At 32.7% G+C, this 22,922-nt stretch overlaps 3 protein-coding genes across 8 annotated transcripts in view; all 3 read right to left on the bottom strand.

Annotated features, from left to right (window-relative positions):
- Nucleotides 1-5,882, bottom strand: part of LOC138703512 (E3 ubiquitin-protein ligase PPP1R11) — a 35,103-nt gene extending 29,221 nt beyond the window's left edge. For 2 of the 4 annotated variants that reach the window (XM_069831419.1, XM_069831421.1), the window contains exon 1: nt 5,647-5,882. In XM_069831419.1, the coding sequence (XP_069687520.1) occupies nt 5,647-5,727 (81 nt within the window). In that variant the 5' untranslated portion in view covers nt 5,728-5,882. The remainder of the gene's footprint in view (nt 1-5,646) is intronic. The other 2 variants (XM_069831420.1, XM_069831423.1) reach the window with 2 other exon arrangements.
- LOC138703511 (succinate--hydroxymethylglutarate CoA-transferase) lies at nt 1,354-5,669 on the bottom strand. The gene is made up of 2 exons (XM_069831418.1): nt 4,365-5,669; nt 1,354-4,256 (listed from the first exon to the last, which is right to left on the bottom strand). Exons 1-2 carry the CDS (start codon nt 5,475-5,477, stop codon nt 4,026-4,028), a joined length of 1,344 nt encoding a protein of 447 aa, XP_069687519.1. The 5' UTR covers nt 5,478-5,669; the 3' UTR covers nt 1,354-4,025.
- A 3,155-nt stretch (nt 5,883-9,037) lies between the features above and the next one.
- The window catches only part of Fbw5 (F-box and WD repeat domain containing 5), a 34,788-nt gene continuing 20,903 nt past the window's right edge, over nt 9,038-22,922 (bottom strand). For all 3 annotated transcript variants that reach the window (XM_069831411.1, XM_069831409.1, XM_069831410.1), the window contains exon 9: nt 9,038-21,279. In XM_069831411.1, coding sequence (XP_069687512.1) covers nt 20,997-21,279 — 283 coding nt within the window. In that variant the 3' untranslated portion in view covers nt 9,038-20,996. The remainder of the gene's footprint in view (nt 21,280-22,922) is intronic.

Raw genomic sequence — 22,922 nt, 5'->3', positions numbered from 1 at the left:
TAATTAAAAATACATCATCCTTAGAGCTGCTCATTTTATTTCCAGGTTTAGTCCAGAACACTACAAGAAAATAGTAATGCTCTCACTGGTAAATAAAAACACTATTAAAGATGACCAATTCGGAAATTCAGACAAGTAAGTTATACAACAAAAATCCGAACAAATCCTTTCAGATTATTGAGTGCATATCCTTAGGAAATAATATACAGAATCCACTTGTCAACGATTGCCTCAGTCACCTAAAGATGGTTAAATGCTAACATGATGAAAATGAGTTATGCGATTAAATATTTTGGATACTTACTTGAAATGATAACCATTATGCCTTTGGCCAGTATTCTGGTTTATAAGCCAAATAAATTTGCAGAATGTAAGATACTGAGCAGACTGCAATCAAAACAGGAAGCTTTGGTGTGCCCCTCAAATTCTGTGATACAAGATGAAATAACAAATCCTGAACGAAAATTTTTCTATATTTTACATTTCCAGTGTCTCTATATACTTCCATATCCCTATGAATTATATTCAACAACTTCTCAATTCTAAATATCAAATGATCCTATTGATGGTAAATATTTCGTCAGTTAAAAAGCATTCTTGAAGTCAAATAAAACAGCTCAAATTTATTTCTTTATGAAATATATTTTATTGAACACATAAAGCATTATAAAGGGTTATTACAAATATAACAACATTCCTAAAATTTCCCAGTAGCCTACATAAAAATTGAAAAACGGTGAACAGTAGGTTCATTATAACAATATAATTGATAAAAAAATATAGGCCTAACAGTGATATTTATGTGAAAGATATGTGTGCACACACACACAAAAAAAAGCATGTACACACACGTGTCTCAGGATTGACGAACAAACCACGGAATATGCTCCTTAAACATTAAACCTGAAACAAACTGTATACACAGAATGTTAACTAATGTGTAAAACCTTTGCAAAATGGATAGAGGACTTAAAAACAAGCAAAACAGTTCTTGGAAGTATATAGTCAATTTCCCTTTGTTTTTAATTACTGTTTTACATCACCCCACATTCCAGGTGTCTGTTATATCTGCTGACATCCTTTTTTTAACACACTAGCAAAGAATTTCAATGTTCTCAGAAGTCTTGAATATACAATTGCTTTTAAATGTCTCCATAAGTAGAAATTCATACTGTTTTCAATAGTCTTTCCTTCTTCTTCTTCTTTTTTTCTTTCGGCAAGGCAAACTACTTTAATAAACATAGACCAATGATGCGAAAGACCTAAACCACATAAAATAAAAGAACCTGTATTTAAAAAAACAAAGCAAAATAGACTATATATTTAAACGAACATTTTTGTTTGTTTTTAGGTCCTCCATTCATTCCCTAAAGATTCCCACATATAAGTTAACATCCAGTATAAATGTTACTTGCCATAAAAGCAATATATATTTACAAAAATACAACAAATGTCAATAACGAATTATAAACATTTCATATGTAATAAAAAGCTAATATAACTAGTACATGCTATTTTATTTGAGAATACACAAAGTGTTTAATTATTAATTTCACATATGAGGACATCAGAGGCAAAGGGGTTATTTATATTATAATAATTACTTACATAAAATACAGATTATATATAAATAATATAGCATTATTGTTGAAATTTAGAGATATATTTTATATATATAAGTATGAGTCTCAATTATTTTAATACTGATATATATTACTTATATAAAAATATATTTATGTATAAGTGCACTTAAGTTACTTTCGAGAAAATGTGGTTGAAAGTATTTAAGCTTTCGTAAATTCAGTTACATTTTTAATTTCAATTTCAGTGTGTGATGTGATTAAAAGAAATATCTCTTTGCCACTAAAATGTTAGATACTTTAGCTTACCCTTAACTCATGTTTTTAGAAATGTCACTTGTACTCATTTGCTTTTGACCCCTCATATGTATGCACACATTCAGGCTTACTATTACTCTCTTTGGTAGGTCTATTACACAAGTTGTCTCACAATATATGATTATATATTTTTCTTAAAATTCAAATAGCTTTTACTAAAAAAAAATTTGTATGCAACATGTACACAAAGAACTTTAGCAGACTCATCTAATATTACAGACTCAGTTGTACCTCATCCATAAACATCTAGATTCATTGGTTAAAAGCCCTGCTTTGCGTAATTGTTACATAAATAATTATTACATGAACAGTTTTCGTGCTGTTAAATTACTGATGATTTGATGATATACTGTCTCAGTAAGAAGTGTGTTACAGCATATCTAATGATAGAAAAATTATAGAATTGCAGTATAGGAAAGTTTTGCTCACCCAATACATTTCAGATTAGACTGTTTCTGGTGTAAACAAATAGGTGAAGTCGTCCTTAGGTACTCCACATGAGTGACTGGAAGTAGTTTTTTTTAATTTTTTTTTAAGTTGGTTATTTAACAACGCTGTATTAACTACGAGGTTATTTAGCGTCGATGAGATTGGTGATAGCGAGATGGTATTTGACGAGATGAGGCCGAGGATTCGCCATAGATTATCTGGCACTCACCTTACAGTTGGGGAAAACCTCGGAAAAAAACCCAACCAGGTAATCAGCCCAAGCGGGGATCGAACCCACGCCTAAGCGCAACTTCAGATCGGCAGGCAAGCGCCTTAACATGTGCGTGACTGAGTGATGAGTACAGTACATCAACTTTATATAGTATGTTGAATGATAACAGTGATAACATTACACAAAATCAAGTGTATAATCATATTAAAAATATCTATATCAGTAATGTCTTCTGTTATCACGTCATGTACTTTTCACAGTCATAAGATAAGGCTAGTTTGCAATGACCTATATTTATGAACAGTACAATACAGTATTACAAAAAAAAAAAAAAAAAAAAAAAAAGGTACTACAAAAATTAATAAAAGATGCACCTCTATCATGCAACACTTAGAATAGGCCATTTCCATTTTGGCTTGACTTTCTCAGGCTAGTTTTAGTTAATTCATGCGATCCTCGTTCAGATTAGGTTTGAGCTTCTCATGATAATTTTAGCTTGTTTATGTGACTTTTTGTTTAGGTTATGTTTGGTTTTTCTAAAGCTAGTTTTAGCTTATTTATGTGACTTTTAATTTAGAATGGATTTGGTTTCCTCAGGCTAGTTGTAGCTTGTTTACGTGATATTTTGTTCAGATTGGTCTTAATTTAATTTCTTTAGGTTAGTTTTGATTTGCGGGCAAAGTAAGAGGTACAAAAAGGCGGAGAAAGAGAGAATAAAAATAAAAAGGAAGAATTAAAAAGAATACTAGAACATAAACATGTTACTGCGTTCCTTACCCATCTTCTACATAATTACTCACTTTGCATATGATGTTCTCTACTGTAAACAGGGCTATGTATATAAACTGTTACCCTGCCTCGATATAGTTCACTTATTAATAGTCAAGACCTAAGCTCAGAGAACACATTTGTCACACAATAATAGTTAATTAATTAACATAAACACCATCGAGGGTTCACATAGTGATTATGAAAGCCAACTTTGTAGTTTCAGTCACGTCTTACATTTGTTGTATAGGCTATATGATGCACAATAGTTCAGCTTTGATTCCACCATAGAGTCTAGTCTTGACAGTGAGATAATACCACAGTGAGGGAAACGTTGATCATAGTCATGGGAAATTGACGCACGCACGCACGCACACACAATTCTTTTTTTTTTTTTGCAATACTGCGATGTGGGACTCTGAATGGAAGATTTTCATTGCAGGCTTAACACATGAAAGAAAATTCTCATTGTACTTTTCAATAATACCCACAATTCCTGCATGAATTTATATTTTTGTCAAATTTGTTAATTTTTTTAAATTCGACAAATTTGACAAAAATAAACATTAATCCATGCATAAATTATGGTTATTATTGAAAGACACTGTAGTCCTACTTTTTATGCTGTGTGTTTAAATGTTCTTGGTGTCATATTAAAAATTAATTTTAATGTCCTTTGTTAACAAAGGTGTAAAACTTCAACCAATCACACCACTTGCTCTTAAACTCTGAATTTTTTCTTTTGAATAATTGAGAAGTTCTCCAAGCACTTCGTCTGTATGTTGTCCCAGAAGAGGAGGTGGAAGTCTAACTTCATTACATGCTTCACTGTAAACCACAGGTGGCCCAACAACCTTCAAAGAACCTGCTGTTGGATGTTCCATCTCTTTAACTAACTTTATGTGTTGGATGTGTGGGTCATTAAACACCTGTTAAAACAAGAATTTCATACATGAAAAATATATCAGCAGAACCTATTTAAATGAATAAGTTCATATTTGTATATGAAACACTTAAAAATATAATATTACTCGTACCTTTTCCATGTTATTCACTGGCCCAAATGGGAATGGAGAACCATCCAGAATTTTTAACCACTGAGTCAAGGATTTCTTCTGAAATTGTTCCATTAAAATTCTGATCAGAACTTCTCTATTTTTCACTCTTAATTTATTATTTAAAAATCTTTCGTCAGATGACAAAGACTCCAAGTTCAATTTCTTACAGAGGCTTGCAAATTGTTGATCACTTCCAGCACCAATTGTGATATATTCACCATCTGATGTTGGAAACGCTTGATAAGGAACTATACTTTCATGAGCAGTGCCCCGCCGTTGGGCCTCAAGTCCAGCATTCAAATAATTCGATGCCACATTAATCAGACACGACACCTGAGTTGATAGCAAGTTGCAATCTATCTTTTGGCCGCGACCTGTCTTCGTGCGCTGTAGTAATGCAGCTAATATCGCACCGTGGGCATACAATCCCGTTGATATATCAACCATGGCAACACCTACTTTGCATGGTTCTCCATCTTTGTGTCCAGTTATATGTAATTGGCCACCAATTGATGATGCTATAGCATCATATCCTGGACGTTTTGCATATGGTCCCTCATTGCCATAGCCCGTAAGAGAACAATAAATGAGATGTGGTGCAATCTTCTTAATATCATCATAGCCTAATCCTAACTCATCTAATTTTCCAGGTACATAATTTTCTGCAAGAACATCACATTTCTTTGCCAATTCATATATCAATTCTCGACCAGACTTGAGATTAACAGAGACACTTTTCTTATTCCGGTTCATAGCTAAAAAATAACACGATTCTGAACTATCCTTCAAAAATGGTGGGCCCCATTTTCTAGCTTCATCCCCTCCCTCTGGTCTCTCAATTTTAATAACCTCGGCTCCCAAATCTCCGAGCATCATAGTACAAAATGGTCCAGCAACAATACGTGTCAAGTCCAAGATTCTTACACCAGCTAGTGGACTTCTATCATATTCAACTGCCTTATTGGCAATTGTATTAATGCTTGTCACCACTCCATTACGTTTGCACAGAAACTTCTGCTTCTGTTTTTGCAATGATAAATTATACACCATTCCGCAATACAAACGAACACTGGAATTACTAAACTTAAACATTCTAATTTTTTACGATTTTATCCGCACAGGTGCAATCACAATGATCTACATCCGAACTACGCAACCTACGGTCCGAGCTCGCTTAGTTACAATTACATACTCTCATATGTATTACATAAAACAAGCGTCACAAGTATTCATGATAACAAGTACAACCTTTGACCCGTACCTGCTGCAAATGATCTTCTTCACTTTCAACCAAGGTTACTGTTGCTTCCGCAGGTGTCGAAGCCCTTGTTTGTTCCGCCATAACAATGTTGCAGCCACAATCTTTTTCAATTTGACCTAGATTATAAATTTCGTGAAATGTCACAAAATTATTTACTTATAATTTAACTACCTCCACCTTTCTTCTCCACCTACAACGCCATGTTTACTAATTCAACACTTCAACGCCATCTAGCAGCTGTCTCGTTATTTACGGAGAAAACACGGCCGATTTGATGCTCATTTCGCAGAGAAGCGAGCATCAAGTCGGCCGTGAATGAATCAATCATACGCAGGGTCACAAACGATAAAACAGAAATATACCTTTCCCAGTGTGTGAAAGTTATAAATTTTCTAAAGGATTATCATCATCCGTTAAAAAAATAAATGTTTGAACAGTTTGATTGAAGGGTATAAATGGGTTTGTTTATTTTAGATCTAAGGGCATTTATACACATAAATCATTTGATTCGCTAACCTACTATAGAGAATACAACTAATTAACGTTGGTAATAAACTTCCTGTAATTGGGGTGGGGAACGGGAAGAGAGGGGCACAAGCGGCTGGGGACAGTCAATTGGAGGCAAAAAGGTTGTATCTCTATTATTTTATAGTGACAGCCGAAGAGAAATGAACGGCTTATAGAGTAATGGTTAGCATATCTGGCCATGAAACAAACAGGGCCCAAGTTCAAATCCTGGTTGAGTTTTTTTCCGGGATTTTCCCTCAACCAACTGAAGCAGAATTGCTGGATAACTTTCGGCGTTGGATCTCCGACTCATTTCACCACCATTAATTCACATATTTTCATCATCCATTCAATAGCCTGTGTGGCATGCTGTACTTCTACAAGTGCACGGCTGTTTGGCTACCCAATCATTTACAGAATAGAAGTGTTAAGCACAATAAGCCTCAGGCTGCAGTGCAAGCCTTCGGGTCCCCCTCCATACAAGAAAGGAAAAAAAATGTGAATGATAATGGTGAGCCAAGAACGGGAGAAACACTTCCCCCTCCCCCCCCAAAAAAAAAAAAACCTCGTACCCATTTTGTCTGCCACAAATTCCTTCATGACAGACTGGTACTGAAACTGGATCACCACGATACAAAGGTTTTTGAAATGTTTTCCAATAGGGATACGATTCAGACTTATTCACAGAATATTTGACACCTGATACTATTGCTACGCTAAGGAAGCCTCAATTCCTTAACCCTTAGAAGCCGGAAGACTTATACCACTATTGTACGCAAATGTCTCTTAACCAGCATAATACCTGCATAATCGGGTAAATTCGTGTTGGGTTCATTAGCCGAGCGGTTTAAGGTGCACAAGATACATCCGATCAGCATATCATGCCTAAGATCGCAGGTTCACTTCCTGGCCACTGCAGTCAATTGAGTCTGTGGTAAAGGATGGGGAGGGCCCATGTAAAACAATTGGCGTAATGGTATGCATGGAAGCTGACGGGGTTTCAGTTGACTGCAGGTAAAATGATTTTGCTCCTTTTTTAAGAAAAAAAAAAAATATTACAAAAAAATTATTCTTTTAATCAAGTGAAATCTCCTTAATGTTATATAAAATTAAAGAATATCAACGTATTTTATATATAACATATTACATCACGTCATGACCATAATACTAGCTGGCCACTATAATGGAAACACAGCTCCTAAAGGTTAATTTTAATTTTCCCTTTGACATATATTTGACTTTGGCACCCTCATGCTCGTAGCAGGGGGTGATGGCATTCAGTGGGTATAGTCACACAAGTTACATTTTTGTTCACAGCATTATTATTATTATTATTATTATTATCATTATTCCATAGCGGTGGACCACCTTGGAATAAACATACTTCTACTATTGGTGTGAGTACCTATTGCCAGTGGCGTAGCATGAAATTTTGAGCAGGGGAAGCTAACTCAAGTTGTCTTTCATGCAATATGAGAAAACGTATTAAAAAAATACAGTCTTAAAATAAATAGTAGTCAATGTCAAGTCAGCAGTCGAAGATTGGTTGGAACATCGTAAGTAACACCAATAAGGCATGACCTCAATGATACGTAATAAAATATGATTTCACGGTTTACACATATCTCTAACAAATAGACACATATACGTATAACATTAGCTCACTCCCTGTCATACTTAGAGAAATCACAATATTAGTATCATTACGTAAGCATGCGTCTGTCTTTTGGTTGTGTCCTTCATTGACAGCAAGGGAGTCGGTCATTTGTTTTTTAAATCACACTTTTATTCGTAAGTCAGTCTTGATAATACAATTGTCCTAAAAAAATTAAAGTAAATTAGTGTCAGGAACTGTTATTTCGCTCATTATTTATTATATCGGACACAATGCACACTAACACTTCAACTGAACACAACTGACGAAAAGGGATAACTCGGAAACTACTTATTTTAAATGTTAAAGCTAGCTTCTTTCTAGCCTTGCGACCAGGGTAGTTTAGTGAGAAAGGGATGGAAAATCTGCGGGGTGGGTTACACAGAAGAATGAGTGTGAGAAACCAGTCTGCTTGGAAGCTGGTGCGTGCAGGCTTCTTGTTTACTGCTGCATCACAAATCATCCTGAGCTGCCACATCACAATATTTAACGCGTAAATATAAATTCTATTAAAATTAATAAATAATTTTCTTCATAAATTGCAGGTTTATTATGAAATTATTATTAACTGGGGAAGCTAAGCTTTTTAGCTTACACTGACGCTACGCCATGCCTATTGCAGTGTTTCAGACAGAACATTCGGTTTCAACTAGTGGCTTATAGTCTTGCTACAATAACCATTTGAAATAGATACTGCCATTTTTTGTTTCATCACAGATTCCTGAACGAGTAGCCATACTTGGTGCATGAAAAGACTTATTCTATGTGAAAACAAAAAGAAGAATGCTTACTGTATGTTAAAGAAATTATTGTACTAGAGTAGTAAGAAAAACCTTAGTCGACAGAAAAGAGTAAGAACATCAAATTTAATGACAATATAGAAAACATCAATAAATGAGTTTCTAACAGATGGAAAGAATAAAACAAGCACAGCAACAGAATGGAGGTCAGAATAATGAGGATTGCACGGACGAATACAGTATTAGATATTTCTAGGAAGTCCGAAAAAATAGGGTGATAACTGATATGAAATGATAATCAAGAGAAATTAAAGATGAAGGTACATATTTTTAAATAAAATAGATTACCAATCTAATCATTGCATACCTGTACTGGTACCAATTTACTGTATTTATTTATTTTGTTGACTTCTAGTACTAAATATGGAGGTTGTGTGTTCTACTAAGCTAACAGATAAACATTTCATTTTTGCATTCTACTGTATCAGTGTAATGAAAATCAAACTTTATTGAACCAATCCTGTCATGACTTTTACACTGTTGTCAAAATATTTTACAACATATTAAACATGTTAGCAAATATGTCACGCTTATATTTTTGAGTATTTTATTCTATTTTAAAGAGCTTATTTCATCAATATTATACAGCCAACAATTATTAGTACATAGAAATACATACTGAAAATTCAGAAGATATGCAAGGAGGTGAAAATTAGGTTATATTTTAACATGTAAAGTTCAACATTACGATCACTGTACTTATAAGAAGTACTTCAAAATCTTCAAACTATGTGGCAAACAGATCTATTAGATAAGTTAAAGTACAAAGAAACACAGGATTACATTATCAACACCACAAAATATGTATCACATATGACACTCAAATTCAGTAAATTAATTTTATTTAACGGAGCTTCTTATATTTTCATAAAATTTATAGAACTTGCACTTACTGCACGCATAAAAAGCGCATATATATGTAGAACGCTTAAAACGTATTCCTTTTCTTCAAATCAGAAATGAAACTAGGTACTTGCACAATTCATTTTGAGAATTTTTTCAGATAAGTCGTAATAGATTAAATTAAATGGTTTTATTATTTTCAGTCTATGACTTATCATACAAGTATTAAGGGGTAGTTCCTTTATATTACATATTTTACTGTTTGTATTAATGTTTTCATCGCGCCTGCGACATCACCAGATACATTCTTACATTATCCAATATGTTAACCTCATTTTCAGTTTGCATGAGCATAGTGAATATCAAATATCAATAAAAACTAAGGTTAAAAGTTAAAATTAAAATTAAAGATACAAAGTAAAAATATTTAAAATATGTGCTACGAGCTTTCACTTACATTTTTACAATTATTTCGTCTTGTGTTTATGATTGATCATGCAGAATTTGTACAAGTTATTAATTTTATTAGTGTGAGTGAAAATTCGTTTACAATTTTTAGATTACAAGATGTGAAATGTATAGACTTAGAGTTTTAGTGTGGTATTGTTTTATGGTTGAATAGGTGGTTGCTCTCATGTGTCTGTGTGGTAAGGTTGATATTTGGAATTGTAGGCCAATGTTGAAGTATTATCTAAAATAGAAGATAATCCAGTGTTGAATTAATTAAACAACATTTGAGTAAAATTAAATGCACAATTTTAAACTTACGTAAATATTTGTGTGTACTTATACTGTACTCCAACCACGAGAAAGTCTCCAGGGAATGAGATGGAGCGGGGTGATGCTGTGAATGAATGAATGTTGATGTCATAAGGTCACACATGTGGGTACTCGTATCTCTATTGGCTATCTCTCAAAGCACAAACCATAACACTGATATACACATGTTTATACTACTCTAGTTACAAAATTAGATCACGATTAATCTCCTGGTCTTTTAATCCCTCCATACAGAAAATAACATATGCAGGAGAGCGCATGATTTTTAAACTGACGTTATAACTCTAATATTATCTATCTACTTCGCTCCAATAGATGACGCAATAGTAAGCACATTCCTTTCACGGTTTATCTCCTGGTTGGAGAACAGTATATTGTCTTATATTAGGAAACAGTGGTGTAATATTGAAGTACCTGTGGAAGTTTTTAATGCTGGAAAATGAAACTTTTGTAAGTATTTTGTATGTATTTCAATGTTAGAAATTATAGATATTTTAGCCGGATTTCTATAAGTATATTAAATTAAATAAACATAGTTTAATTAAATGGTGTACAGATGGCCTTACGTAATTCTATGAAAGTTATCATCTATTTAGAGGAGTAGTGTAGTATTAGTGGAACATCTTCAAAAGTTTCTTGATACTGAAAATGAAAATTTTTTTATATAAGATTCTATGTAGGTTAACGATAAAATATCATAATTAAAGAGGAAAAATCTGCTGCTGAAATTCACCTCAAACTTCAGCATGCATAGGCACCAACAGTGTTAGGAGATTGGTGAAACATTTTAAAGATGGGAACACGAGCATCCAAGATAAGCTTTGTAGCGATTGCTCTTGAACTGCCTCCACGGAACATAACAAGGAAAGAGTTGATGAGTTCTGTGATGCATTCTAGTTGAATTTCTGGAACCTGGGCTGACCATAAATGCTGTCTGCTGTATCCAGGCACTTTTGAAACTCAGTCGTGCATTGCGTGAGAAATGTCTTGGAAAAAAGATCATCCTGCAACACAACAATGTGTTGCCTCACACTGCTCGTGTTGCCGTGGAGAAAATCAGGACATTTGGGTGGGAAACTCTTCCGCAATCTCCTTACAGTCCCGACTTGGGACCCTCTGACTACCATCTTTTCGGTTCTGTAAAAGTATAGTTGCGAGACCAAAACTACGAGAAGCTGGAGAACATCTGGAAAGCAGTGCGTCAGTGTCTTTGGGAAGCTGGAATGGACTTGTACTACAAGGGAATTTTCAAACTTACAGAACGGTAAAGAAAATGTATGCAAAAAAAAATAGAGACTATATTGAAAAGTGACAGAAAAGTCTGTAGATTAAGATGATGTACCTGGTGTGTATAAAAAATTTAAATTAAGATTTATAACAATGGATTGCTCATGACTTTCATTATGACTTTTGTAATTTACTGCATTTTAAGTTCAAGTAACTGGTAAGATATGAAATCCATGCTACATATGGACTGGCAGGAATAAACACTTTTTTATAGGATGGTTAAAAATTGGAGAAGGAACTGGAAGTATCTTGAATTTTGCCCCAACACCATGTTTATCCACTACAAATTTCACTTAAGATTTCTCATAATAGAAAGCTGATTTTCCAGTATAAAAAATCACTACACACAGACGGCAGTTATCAACATGAATTCGATTGCTACACATGTATTCAAACTCCAGAGTTTAGAAGAGCAAGCAATTCTCGTACTATATGAGTAAACAAATACCAGTACGCACCCTTTATCAACCAGACCTGATTCTCCACGACTTCTTGGGACGTGTATGTACTACATCAGCCACAAGACCTTCAATAATAATTATTAAAACAAAGGAGCTCTACGATTGTATCCATAAACAAGGATATGTTGGAGAGGATCTCATGCCCTCTCATTGAACTAAAATGCAATACCGAAGCAGGCAAAAGCCACAGCTCAAATTCTGACCCAAAATTGCACAACGATTTTATAAGTCAAATCCGAAATTGTAGAATATTTCTTTTAGAAAACACTGAAGTTCATTGATGCCCTCTTATAAGCCCGCCATCGGTCCCTATCCTGAGCAAGATTAATCCAGTCTCTACCATCATATCCCATCTCCTTCAAATCCATTTTAATATTATCCTCCCATCTACGTCTCGGCCTCCCCAAAGGTCTTTTTCCTCCAGCCTCCAAACTAACACACTATATGCATTCTGGATTCGCCCATATGTGCTACATGCCCTGTCCATCTCAACCGTCTGAATTTAATGTTCCTAATTTTGTCAGGTGAAGAATACAATGTGTGCAATTCTGCATTGTGTAACTTTCTCCATTCTCCTGTAACTTCATCCCTCTTACATATTTAAAAAGAAAATACTTGAATTCATTAAAACGTACAATTATTAATTTATGTTATAAATTGGTTAAACCTACATAAGTAACATACATTTTTATATTATGGTCTAATTATTATTTATTTATCTGTTATTTGTGCTTGTTTATCGTCCAATGTATTGTATTTTGTTCACTTTCATATATTCTATTTTATATATTATACATCGCACTTTCAATATTATCCTTATGTTACCTGCTCCATTTTGTATGGTATTGTATTTATTCTTTTTGTATTATGTTCACTTTTTATTACATTTTGTCTTGCTGTTCTATTTGGTACTGAATATTGTACCGTAAAATGGAGTGAATAGGGACGAAGTTTTATTATTTATTTCTTTGTGTCAAAGAGTAAATATAATAATAAGAGTGTTTATTTGTTCACTCATTATGAATGTAAACACAAACACTCTTATTATTGTCTATTATTATATTTAATCTTTGACACAAAGAAATAAAAAATAATAAAACTTCGTCCCTATTCACCCCCTGCATCCCTATTCACTCCATTTTACGGTAACTAAAATGCACTCGAGTACGAGCATTTGCTCCTTTGGGTATGTGAATATGTGTGTTCGAAGGAAATTGATTCAATTTCATTTAATTGTGTCAAGAATTTATCAGACTGATGCATGCTCAGTGATATGGAGTTTTCATATTGAGTGTTTGTAAGATGCCAATTAAAACTTCGGAATTTTCGCTAATAAGTGATACACACTATGTTACTGTGTAACTGATAATCAATTTATAAGAAATATATGAAAATATTTCCATCATTCTGAATCATCCTATGTATTACTTGGTGCAGTGTAACCATAGCTTAGTTTAAACAACGATTAAATTATGCCTATCCTATGAAGGTACAGAACGATTTAGCAGATTTTTTTTTTCGCAGTAAACGATTCATTTTCTTAACGAGTTTCATTTGGTAATTTTGGAATATGAGTTGTCAGTATCTCCTTTCCTTCGTCCAGTTCCATGCTTTTACTTCTACAACACGCTATGAAAATGTAAATAAATGTCATATGTTTGAACCTATTACTCTGAGCAAAGGCTAGAGAATCATGTAGATTATTTTAAAAAAAATTAGAGATTCTGACCTTAATAAATCAGTACATATACTCTATAATAAATTTCCTCTTACGTAATAAAGAAAATTTTCCAACTAATTCAGCCATACATAGTATAAATACCTGCAGAAAGAATGATTTTCATATGCCAGCATCAAATTTATCATGCTCTCAAAGGGGAGTACATTACATGGCGATAAAAATGTTCAATAGTCTTCCCGAAGACGTTAAGAATCATAGCCAAAACCCTGTATTATTTAAGGTAAAACTAAAAAAATCTCACACTTTCTATTCTGTAGATGAATTCTTGACATTTCACACTACTGTGTAAATATTTTAATATTGTTAAATGGTAAACGTATTACATTGTATAAAATATTATTGTTATTAAGGTATTAATTCTGTATATATTTCATATTTGCATTTTATATGTATTGTATTTATATGTTAAACGTAAGAATTGGACATGTTCTTTATTCTGTACTATAAAGCAAATGTAAGAATATTATGGAACGAATAAATCTATCTATCTGACCTTCTTGCTTATACTGGTATTCATAAAATATAGCCTTGATTTGATCTACAATGGAGTACTGCACTTCATGAATTTTTGGCCTTTGCTTGACTGCTCTCAACTTCCACGCTGTGTCTTTAATAAATACCAGCTTAAACATGGCATATGGGAGTGAATGACTGTCTTACATAGGAAGGACTTAATAGTTTATATTAGTTGAACATGAAGAAGAAAAATGATTAAGCCTAGACATATATGAATTGAAACGTGTGTGGTCTGAATACATAACAGTTCAGAACTTAATGAAATGGTGATTATTTCAGATTAAGGTTATAATCAGCATGCATGTGAAGTCTACGGGTATGCAAGCAAAAGGTACTTTCAAATAGGCAAGGCTACACAGAAACATACCACGATTTATCACAGAAGGTTCATGTAGAATTGCTTCGAGGTGTATCATATGAAACAGTGGTTGCCAAACACCACGAAATGGTGACGTAATAGAAATGCAACCCACACACCACTGTTGCAGAGAGTTGAGTGGAATGGGTATCGCTTCAGGTAATGCAGTGCATAGACGGACTGTGACCGGAAAACAAAAACAACGTAATATTCTTCTACTTACTAGTTACATACATTTAATCCATGTTAACTTTTTTACCTTCTGTTCATCATTATTGTATAATTATCAAAACAAAATATATCTTATTCGTTATGATAGAAAACACGTATTTTACAGCAGCAGACATTTGAAATCAGGAGTTTCATCATAAGCAATCACCGTAATTTGTGCATGAAGACTCTCATCTGTTAAGCGAGATCTTTCACATGACTTTATAGTGTTCATTTTAGAAAAAAAATTGTACACATATGTATGTTGAATCAAACATAGCTTCAGTTCTCACAGCGAATTTTCTGAGACACGGGAAGTTTAATTTCACGAAAACGTAATAGAACATACAAATATATATTTAAACTAATATTAACTCTTTGCTAGATGTATCTACTGATGTAAATAAAATAAGGAAAGAAATATTTTTGTGGAAAAACTATCGAGTTTTGACACTATAGACCATCCCCGATGACTGTGAAAAGGACGGCACTTATACCCCTTACATTCTATATACTCCATGTAACATTTTACAATAAATTAAGCACCTCACATTTTACCCATCAGGACGAAAGAAAAATGTTTCTCCCATCTTCTTGAAATTTGCGTTTTTGCTTATTAGTTTCCTGTTCCGAAAGAGACATTTCGAAACACAGTATCGACACACTTACAGTAGGCCTATTACAAGTGTACTGTACGTCCGCTGCTGATACCTATCTGCTTACTTCTAACGAAGTGAAGGAGCTAGGAAGAGGGTGGGGGTTTGATGTCATCGTTATGCTTGGGTAGAGACAGGGGCATGTGTCGCGACACAGCTTTTGGCGATCACTGATATAAAATGTGAACTGCTGGGAATATTATTGTATAAATAGTAGATATTATTATTATTATTATTATTATTATTATTATGATTATTATTATTATGTATCGGTGAAAATTAAGAATAATGTATCGTTATTTGCAATGGTGTACACCTAAGAGTTAAAATTTTGCACTTATAGATTAAAAAAATGAAGTTATTAATTTTTCCCAAACCCACTAATACAAAATATTCATCTCCGGATCTAATGTACGGTATAGTGTTATTTTAAAAAAAGATAACACTACAGAATCGCAAGTTCCATAAATTTTATAATAGTATGTAATATCATTTCAAACACTATTCATTGTGTATTATGATACAGAACAGAGTATAATGGAATAACTTCTTATATTACTGGAACAATCGTAAAAACACATTTGAATATAATATCATGAAGATATTACATGTACTAGTATATGTATTAGTAAATGTTACGTTTCAATTATTAAAAATATCTTAATAATGATGGACTGTTATGTCGTATAGAGCCAAACATGAAATAGAATACTCCAGTTCTTCGTAACAACGCATACAATACTTTTAACAATCACAATCTATCCATCTTCTTGTTACTTATGTATAATTCTTTGACAAATATATATACAAAATATTTTGAAACCTGTGTGCTCATCAAAGTAGCATAATGAATATCATCAATACCACGTAAAAACCTGTGTTTTACACAGAAGCCTTATGAAACTCAGTACCTTACACCACTATGATTCAATAAATAGTGTGTTAAATTCATCTACTTTTTTCCCAAACAATGAGGCACAGGCATGATGAAACAGAGATATCCACAATAACTATACATTTTTTTTCTATCCAAGATGTTTAGGACTAAAAAAATGTTCTTACAGTTGTTTTATTTAGGCTTACACACTGTTCTCATTAAATAAAGAGACTGATTATTTATTTTAGTATTCTACAAAGCGATTAGCAAGAGATCCTATTATGACTTCGAAAGTGTGCATTTTGAAAGCTCACGTTTGCTTCTGTAAAATCTTTATATCATGGAAATAAGCATTATATGTTTGTTGGCATGTGAACATTTTCGACATGGAGCAACGTGCAGTTATTAAATTTAATTTTAAATTGGTGAAAACTGTCATGTAAGTATACAAGGATTTGAAAAGTGTGCGCAGTGATATCAGAATGGTGCACAGGTTTTCTGATGGGTAAAGCATTTTAAAAAAGGCAAAAAAAACAATAAAGGATTATCTTCTTCCAGGGTAACTAGTTTCAACTGCATCCAATGAAAACTAGGAAAATGTTGAGAAAACTCGCGCTGTTGCTGGAATTATCCATCACAAGTATGCTGCTTGAAGGTTCGACACTGAATACATCCAAATGCGCCATATTAGAAACGAGCATTTCCGAAAAAACCGACAGATGTTGCATGCCAATGTAGACCCATTTTGTGTTCAATTCGATACAGTTTCTTAATTCAAATATCAATTGTTTTTTCAAACCCCTGTCCCCAAAGTCAGATTTGGTAACATCAGACTTATGTCTACTCCTGATGGTAAAACTGACTGTCAAAAGGATTTCAATGCAATTTTCCCAGTGTGCTTTCAAGGATCTGTATGGATATGAGTCATTATCACTGTATGAATTTGGAAGCTGATTATACTGGAAGTCTGTAACAAAAATGTTTCGCAATAAATAGTCTCATTATTTAAAGGACACATTGTATATGTTGAGTACTTAATGTATTATTATTATATATTAATTAATAACTTACATTTAATTGATAATTATTTTAATTAGAGAACCCACATAAACGTTAAAGAGACATTAACATTTTATAGTTCGTGAAAATACGTTCCTTTATTTTTTCCTCGTTTGTATTTATAAATACTGCGATTTAACGTGTAGCACAACCTTCAAAGCATTTTCAGAAATAACTGCCACAAACACATTAAAAATTAAGACTATTGCAACTGAAAATTAGTCACAAAACAAATAGCTCAAAACATTATATTAATCATGAGAATGTAAGGCAGTATAGCAATTAAATCATTAAACATAGCTCTTAAAGTTACAAAATACAGAACTGTATACTGTAAAGGGTTTAACAAGGTGCAAACAAATGGAGAGTGTTTACAACAAGAAACCTACACATATTAGCTATTCACAAAGGTATGCCAAAAATATTTGAAAATAACTGGCTTAAAAGTTAAGTGTTGACATAGGCTTCCATGGCTGGTGTACATGGTCTGTGGAGAAACTTCCAGGCTTATTTCGACAGCTGTGTTGTGGTCATCCATTGCTCTGAGGATGACCACAACACGGTGATCGAAACGTCAGCCACTAACACCAAGCCAACATGGTATAAGCCCGGAAGTTTCTCCACAGCCAATGGCTTAAAAGTTGCCTAAAACCAAAGGATATCCTGTAAAATAAATATGCAAGTGGTAAATGCATAAATATTGAGTAACATATTTAGCTTGTTATACAGGTGGGTATAACTTCAACAAGTCAAAAATTAATATTATTTGAGTGTTGCTTATATAATAATTTCCATCTTGACATTTTATAAAGTTTGCAGCTCTACACAACAATGTTAAATATAATGTGCCATTTCGAAGTATTTACTTGAGCATCTTTACAATCTTATAACAATAAAAATCAAAATATTTAATACATTAGATTCTGTAACTGTTAAAAATTATATTTTTACTTGAGTAGAAAAGGTGAAAAATAGGAATCGTACATCTTCCATAGTTTGAGAGAATTTTTCCTCAAGCATATAAAAAATTTAATCTTTTATCTTGGATCAGAGTATATCATGAATGTATCCAGGACAATACACAAATATAGATTAATGATGTTCGTTCTATCACAATTTCATTGTAAAAAGAACAAAACTTCTAAATATACAAGGTAATTCATGAAGCTATGCCAGTACTTGGCCAAATTATCACTTAGGTCATTCTGAATAAAAGAATTCATGTGGAAACGATTACCAATACCTACGGTCCTACAATAATTATTAAGAAAAAGAGAGGAGTAACTGTAATAGCTATAGGAAAAGATTATAAAATATCAAAATAAATGTTTGCAAAAGCACTGTTTCAATAAATCAAAAGTACATGTTTGCAGTAAACAATGACGAAAACATTTTTGTTTTGACTTTGTACGTTTTTGTGCATTTCAGTCTTAAAAAAGAGTTTATATCAAATTTTATTTTACAGAGCATTACAGAGTAATCAGTGCTTGATGGACAAAATGTGATGCAAAATGACAGTAACAGTAAATATTCAAAACTTACTTATTTTTCAAACACAGATCACACTTATGCGATTCATGAGAATCGTACTTTGGTAATTGCAGTTCAGAGCCATTATTGCTGTATATGCAATGACTGGAACAGCCATGAAAAATAGGAAAAGAGTGATTTTGCTAACAGCTGTTAGGGTTCTTTCTTTTGGGCTGTTCTGTTTATTCCATTAAATTATCGTGGAAAGCACATGAAGCTAAATTATATCTTCAATATTCAAATTCTATACTAGAAAGTTTACAAATTTATAAAATCTAATTCTTCCAAAATTACTTCGCCTTGTTTAAAATGTATACACTCTGGGTCATTGACAGTAGTGCCAGTCTTTTTGTGTCATTTTCAACAGAGAAGCTTTTTATTTCTCAATATTTATGAAAAATCTATTAGTAATTCTAACTGCACGACTGTCAATAAGAAGTTAATAACTTCGTCATAAAATTTCAGAGACTTTTTTCTCTTCACATCTTCTGCTGTTAAATAATTATCTTTATGAACTTGTATGCAGTCAAAATTCAGATTTTCTTTTAATGAAATTACGATTTCCTATACACTTCCATGCCTGTCAAGCAAATTCTGAAGCATTTCTCAAACTACATCTTACTATAGCCGAAGAGAAGTAGGTTCGGAAAGGAGGCTAAGTTTACTATGAATAAGGCAGAAAAACGTATTAAGGGGTTAGGTACAGCTTACAGCAGTAAAAGTTTTGGAAATATTCAACATTTTTTTCCTCCATTACTATATCTTGTACAATAATGAAAATTGGTATGTGTAAAACACTGTCCTTCTGCTATACGAAAAAAATATTTTTACGATTTAAAAAAAATTATTTGTAATTTATAAACTCATAAATCATAAACTTGTTAACTTTTTCATGTTTTCTCTCTTTTATTTTATTACTGAAACTCATGTTTACAATATCATGCTCTTTCAACTACATTCCTTAATAAATTATATATATATATATATTTAGAAGAAAGTACTGATACTTGACCATTTTTAAATTAATTTATTTTTTATCAGAAAATCTATCAAAGTTAGAGAAGTGATTTTGCACCATATTGTAGATATAACATGCATAAATACACACAAAAAATTTCATCACAGAATGTTGGATAGTTTTTGAGTTATGTGGGAAATGCTTCATCACTGCACAGTGAAATTAATTTTGGAAATAAAAAAAAAATGTAAATAATTTTTTTAAATCGTAAAAATATTTTTTCATATAGCTGAAGGACAGTGTTTTACACATACCAATTTTCATTACTGTACAAGATACAATAACGGAGGAAAAAAATGTTGAATATTTCCAAAATTTTACTGCTGTAAACTGTACCTAACCCCTTAAGATAAGATTTGCAACATCGATATGAGACACTTTATTTCTAAAATTAACACTCTTGTTCAGTTTTTGAAATTCTAGCAGGAAATATTACTCCATAGCGCACTAATGTTTTTGATCAGGCTGTGTTTGAGTAAGTCTGGTTCACAGTGATGAATATCTGACAAATGAAAGTGACTGTGTTAACTATCCGGAACCGGAAATATGTTCATATGAACTTTCATATTCAAAATTACCCAAAAAATAAGCTCCATAAGTGTTGGAACAATGTTATGAATCACCTTATATACCGTGTTTTTCTAAGTATAATAACTAATATAATTTAGGATCACAGTGCTTCATATCAACTCAGTGATATTTACATAAAAAGGAAAGAATAATCATAGCATGAAGTGTTAATTGTGTTGTTAGATAAAAAAGGGACAAAAAACTGTAAGTTAATACGCATTTTGAAATGTTAACATCTCATTTGATCATGGACAAAAAAATATATCATATGTTTCTATTTATCACCAGTTGGGAATTCAAAGATATTCCTTGTATAAAAACAGTAACTAATTGCATAAACTTTTCACTTAATAAAAAGACCTGTTTCATTTAATACCAAGATTCTTTTGCATCAGTCAGTTCTTCTGGGATATCAAAAATCAGTTTCCATTCACACCCATGCAAGATAACGTTTTTACAATTGCATGCTTTAAGTAAATATTACTATTGAGAAGGTTCAGATGGGACGCTAGACCTAGATCTACATCTCGCAGTTTTCCGCCGAACTTCCAATCCTCTAGGAAAATTACGATCTTCTAGTCCCAAGTGTTTGACTTTGCTTCTTGATCTCCACACCTTGACTGTATAATCATCGGAAGTGGTGACAAGCATCTCAGGATCACGAGGATTGAAGGCCACTGAATTGACAACGTCAACATGTGGAAATTTGGCAAGGCACACTCCGTAATGACGATCCCACAAATAACCGTGTTTGTCTTCTGCACCACTAAAATACACATACATTAAAAAATAAATACTCTGATTATAAATAATAATAATAATAATAATAATAATAATCATCATCATCATCATCATACGAGAAAATGTTGATGGTTTATGTCAATCATGCAATCATGTCTGTATGACAGACTTTTGCTTCCCACTGACTACACTAACAGACATCATTAAATTGGAAAAGTTGTCTATTGGCAGTTGAAGGAAAAAAAAAAAAAAAAAAAAAAAAAAAAAAAAAACATTTAAAATTAATAATCACATTTTCTCTGCTTCTTTAAAACAGTACAGCCACATCATCCTGGAATGAACAAGTGAGAATACTACAGGATGATCCATTTGGGTATGGATAAAATAAAAATATCGTAAAACATATACTACTGAACTTTATTTGTTGAAACTTTGTGTATACAACACTAAAAGATGGGAGATTCCTCAGAACTCAACATGACCCCAATTGTGTACCCTGCACAACTCATAACGGTGATGCAATTCAGCCCATGTCCATTGTTGTCTTTAACAAAACCCCACACGAAGAAGTCAGGAGGAGTTAGATCTGGGGAGTTTTGGGACCAAGCCAAGAGATAGCTGCTTCTCATACTGGGTTTTGCCTGTGACCTCCTGCATGTTTTTTAACACAGAACCTGTTTCTACAAATGTTCGATACTAATAACATTATGGAATCATATTTAAGTACATTACGCACACCATACTCACGTCGAAATTCCCTTTGAACTCTTTTAACACTCTCAAATCTAGCATACCAAAGAACGCACTGTGACCGCTGTTGATTTGTAGTAGCCATTTTAATCATGTACGATTTTCAATATGATAACACGCTAGAAATACCACTGCACACATCATCTCTTTATTCTTCGTCTTTCACTGTTGCTACTTCTTGTCACTGGAATTCTCTGCCGCCTGTAGTCAAGGGCTGCCGAACTTTAATTTCCTTTCAATGTAAATTAGAAAAATAACTACGTGCCAGACCTAACGTGTTGCAAATGTGTTCCACTGTATTTATTTTTATTTTTTTTTGTTTCTTATTTTTATTATCTAAATCGTGTTTATTTATCACTTAATGCCAATATGTATCCCACTGTGTTGTTGTTTTTATTATTAATCTATTTTTTGTGTACATTTTATTCAATTGTCGGTTTCTGGTTTAATTATGTAAATCCTACTTAATTGTAATCTAATACTAATATGTATACTAATGTGTTTATTTTTATTTTTACTATGTACATTTTTCTTTTTTTATTGAATTATCGGCTTCTGTTTTTATGTGATTCGTATTTGATTCTAATAAATTAATATGTATTTCACTATGTTTACTTTATTTTATGAGGTAAATTTTATGTAACTACCTCTTTTGATCTCATTATGTATCAGTATGTAATTACTTCATTCTGATCCAATTTTATGTTCAACTGTGTAAGCAAGTTTTAATCCTGGTTGAGTGTAAGAGAAGGCCTTACGGCCATAACTCTGCCAGGTTAAATAAAGCCATTATTATTATTATTTTCATTTGTCCTTTCAAATTATGCACTGCTGATTATCACATATGGACACTCCTATCTTTTAATCATAATATAACCAGCAAGAAATTTTTCCTACTATCATAATAGCCTTATAATA

This window comes from Periplaneta americana, chromosome 7 (genome assembly GCF_040183065.1).
Source record: "Periplaneta americana isolate PAMFEO1 chromosome 7, P.americana_PAMFEO1_priV1, whole genome shotgun sequence".
Classification (NCBI taxonomy): domain Eukaryota; kingdom Metazoa; phylum Arthropoda; class Insecta; order Blattodea; family Blattidae; genus Periplaneta; species Periplaneta americana.
The sequence above is the reverse complement of the archived record's forward strand: the minus strand, read 5'-3'. Positions and strand labels throughout refer to the sequence as shown.

Excerpts from the sequence above, each read along its gene's own strand:
- LOC138703511 (XM_069831418.1), bottom strand. The coding sequence starts at position 5,477 with ATGTTTAAGTTTAGTAATTCCAGTGTTCGTTTGTATTGCGGAATGGTG. Across the intron at positions 4,257-4,364 it reads CAGTGAATAACATGGAAAAG|GTGTTTAATGACCCACACAT; the intron begins GTACGAGTAATA and ends TTGTTTTAACAG.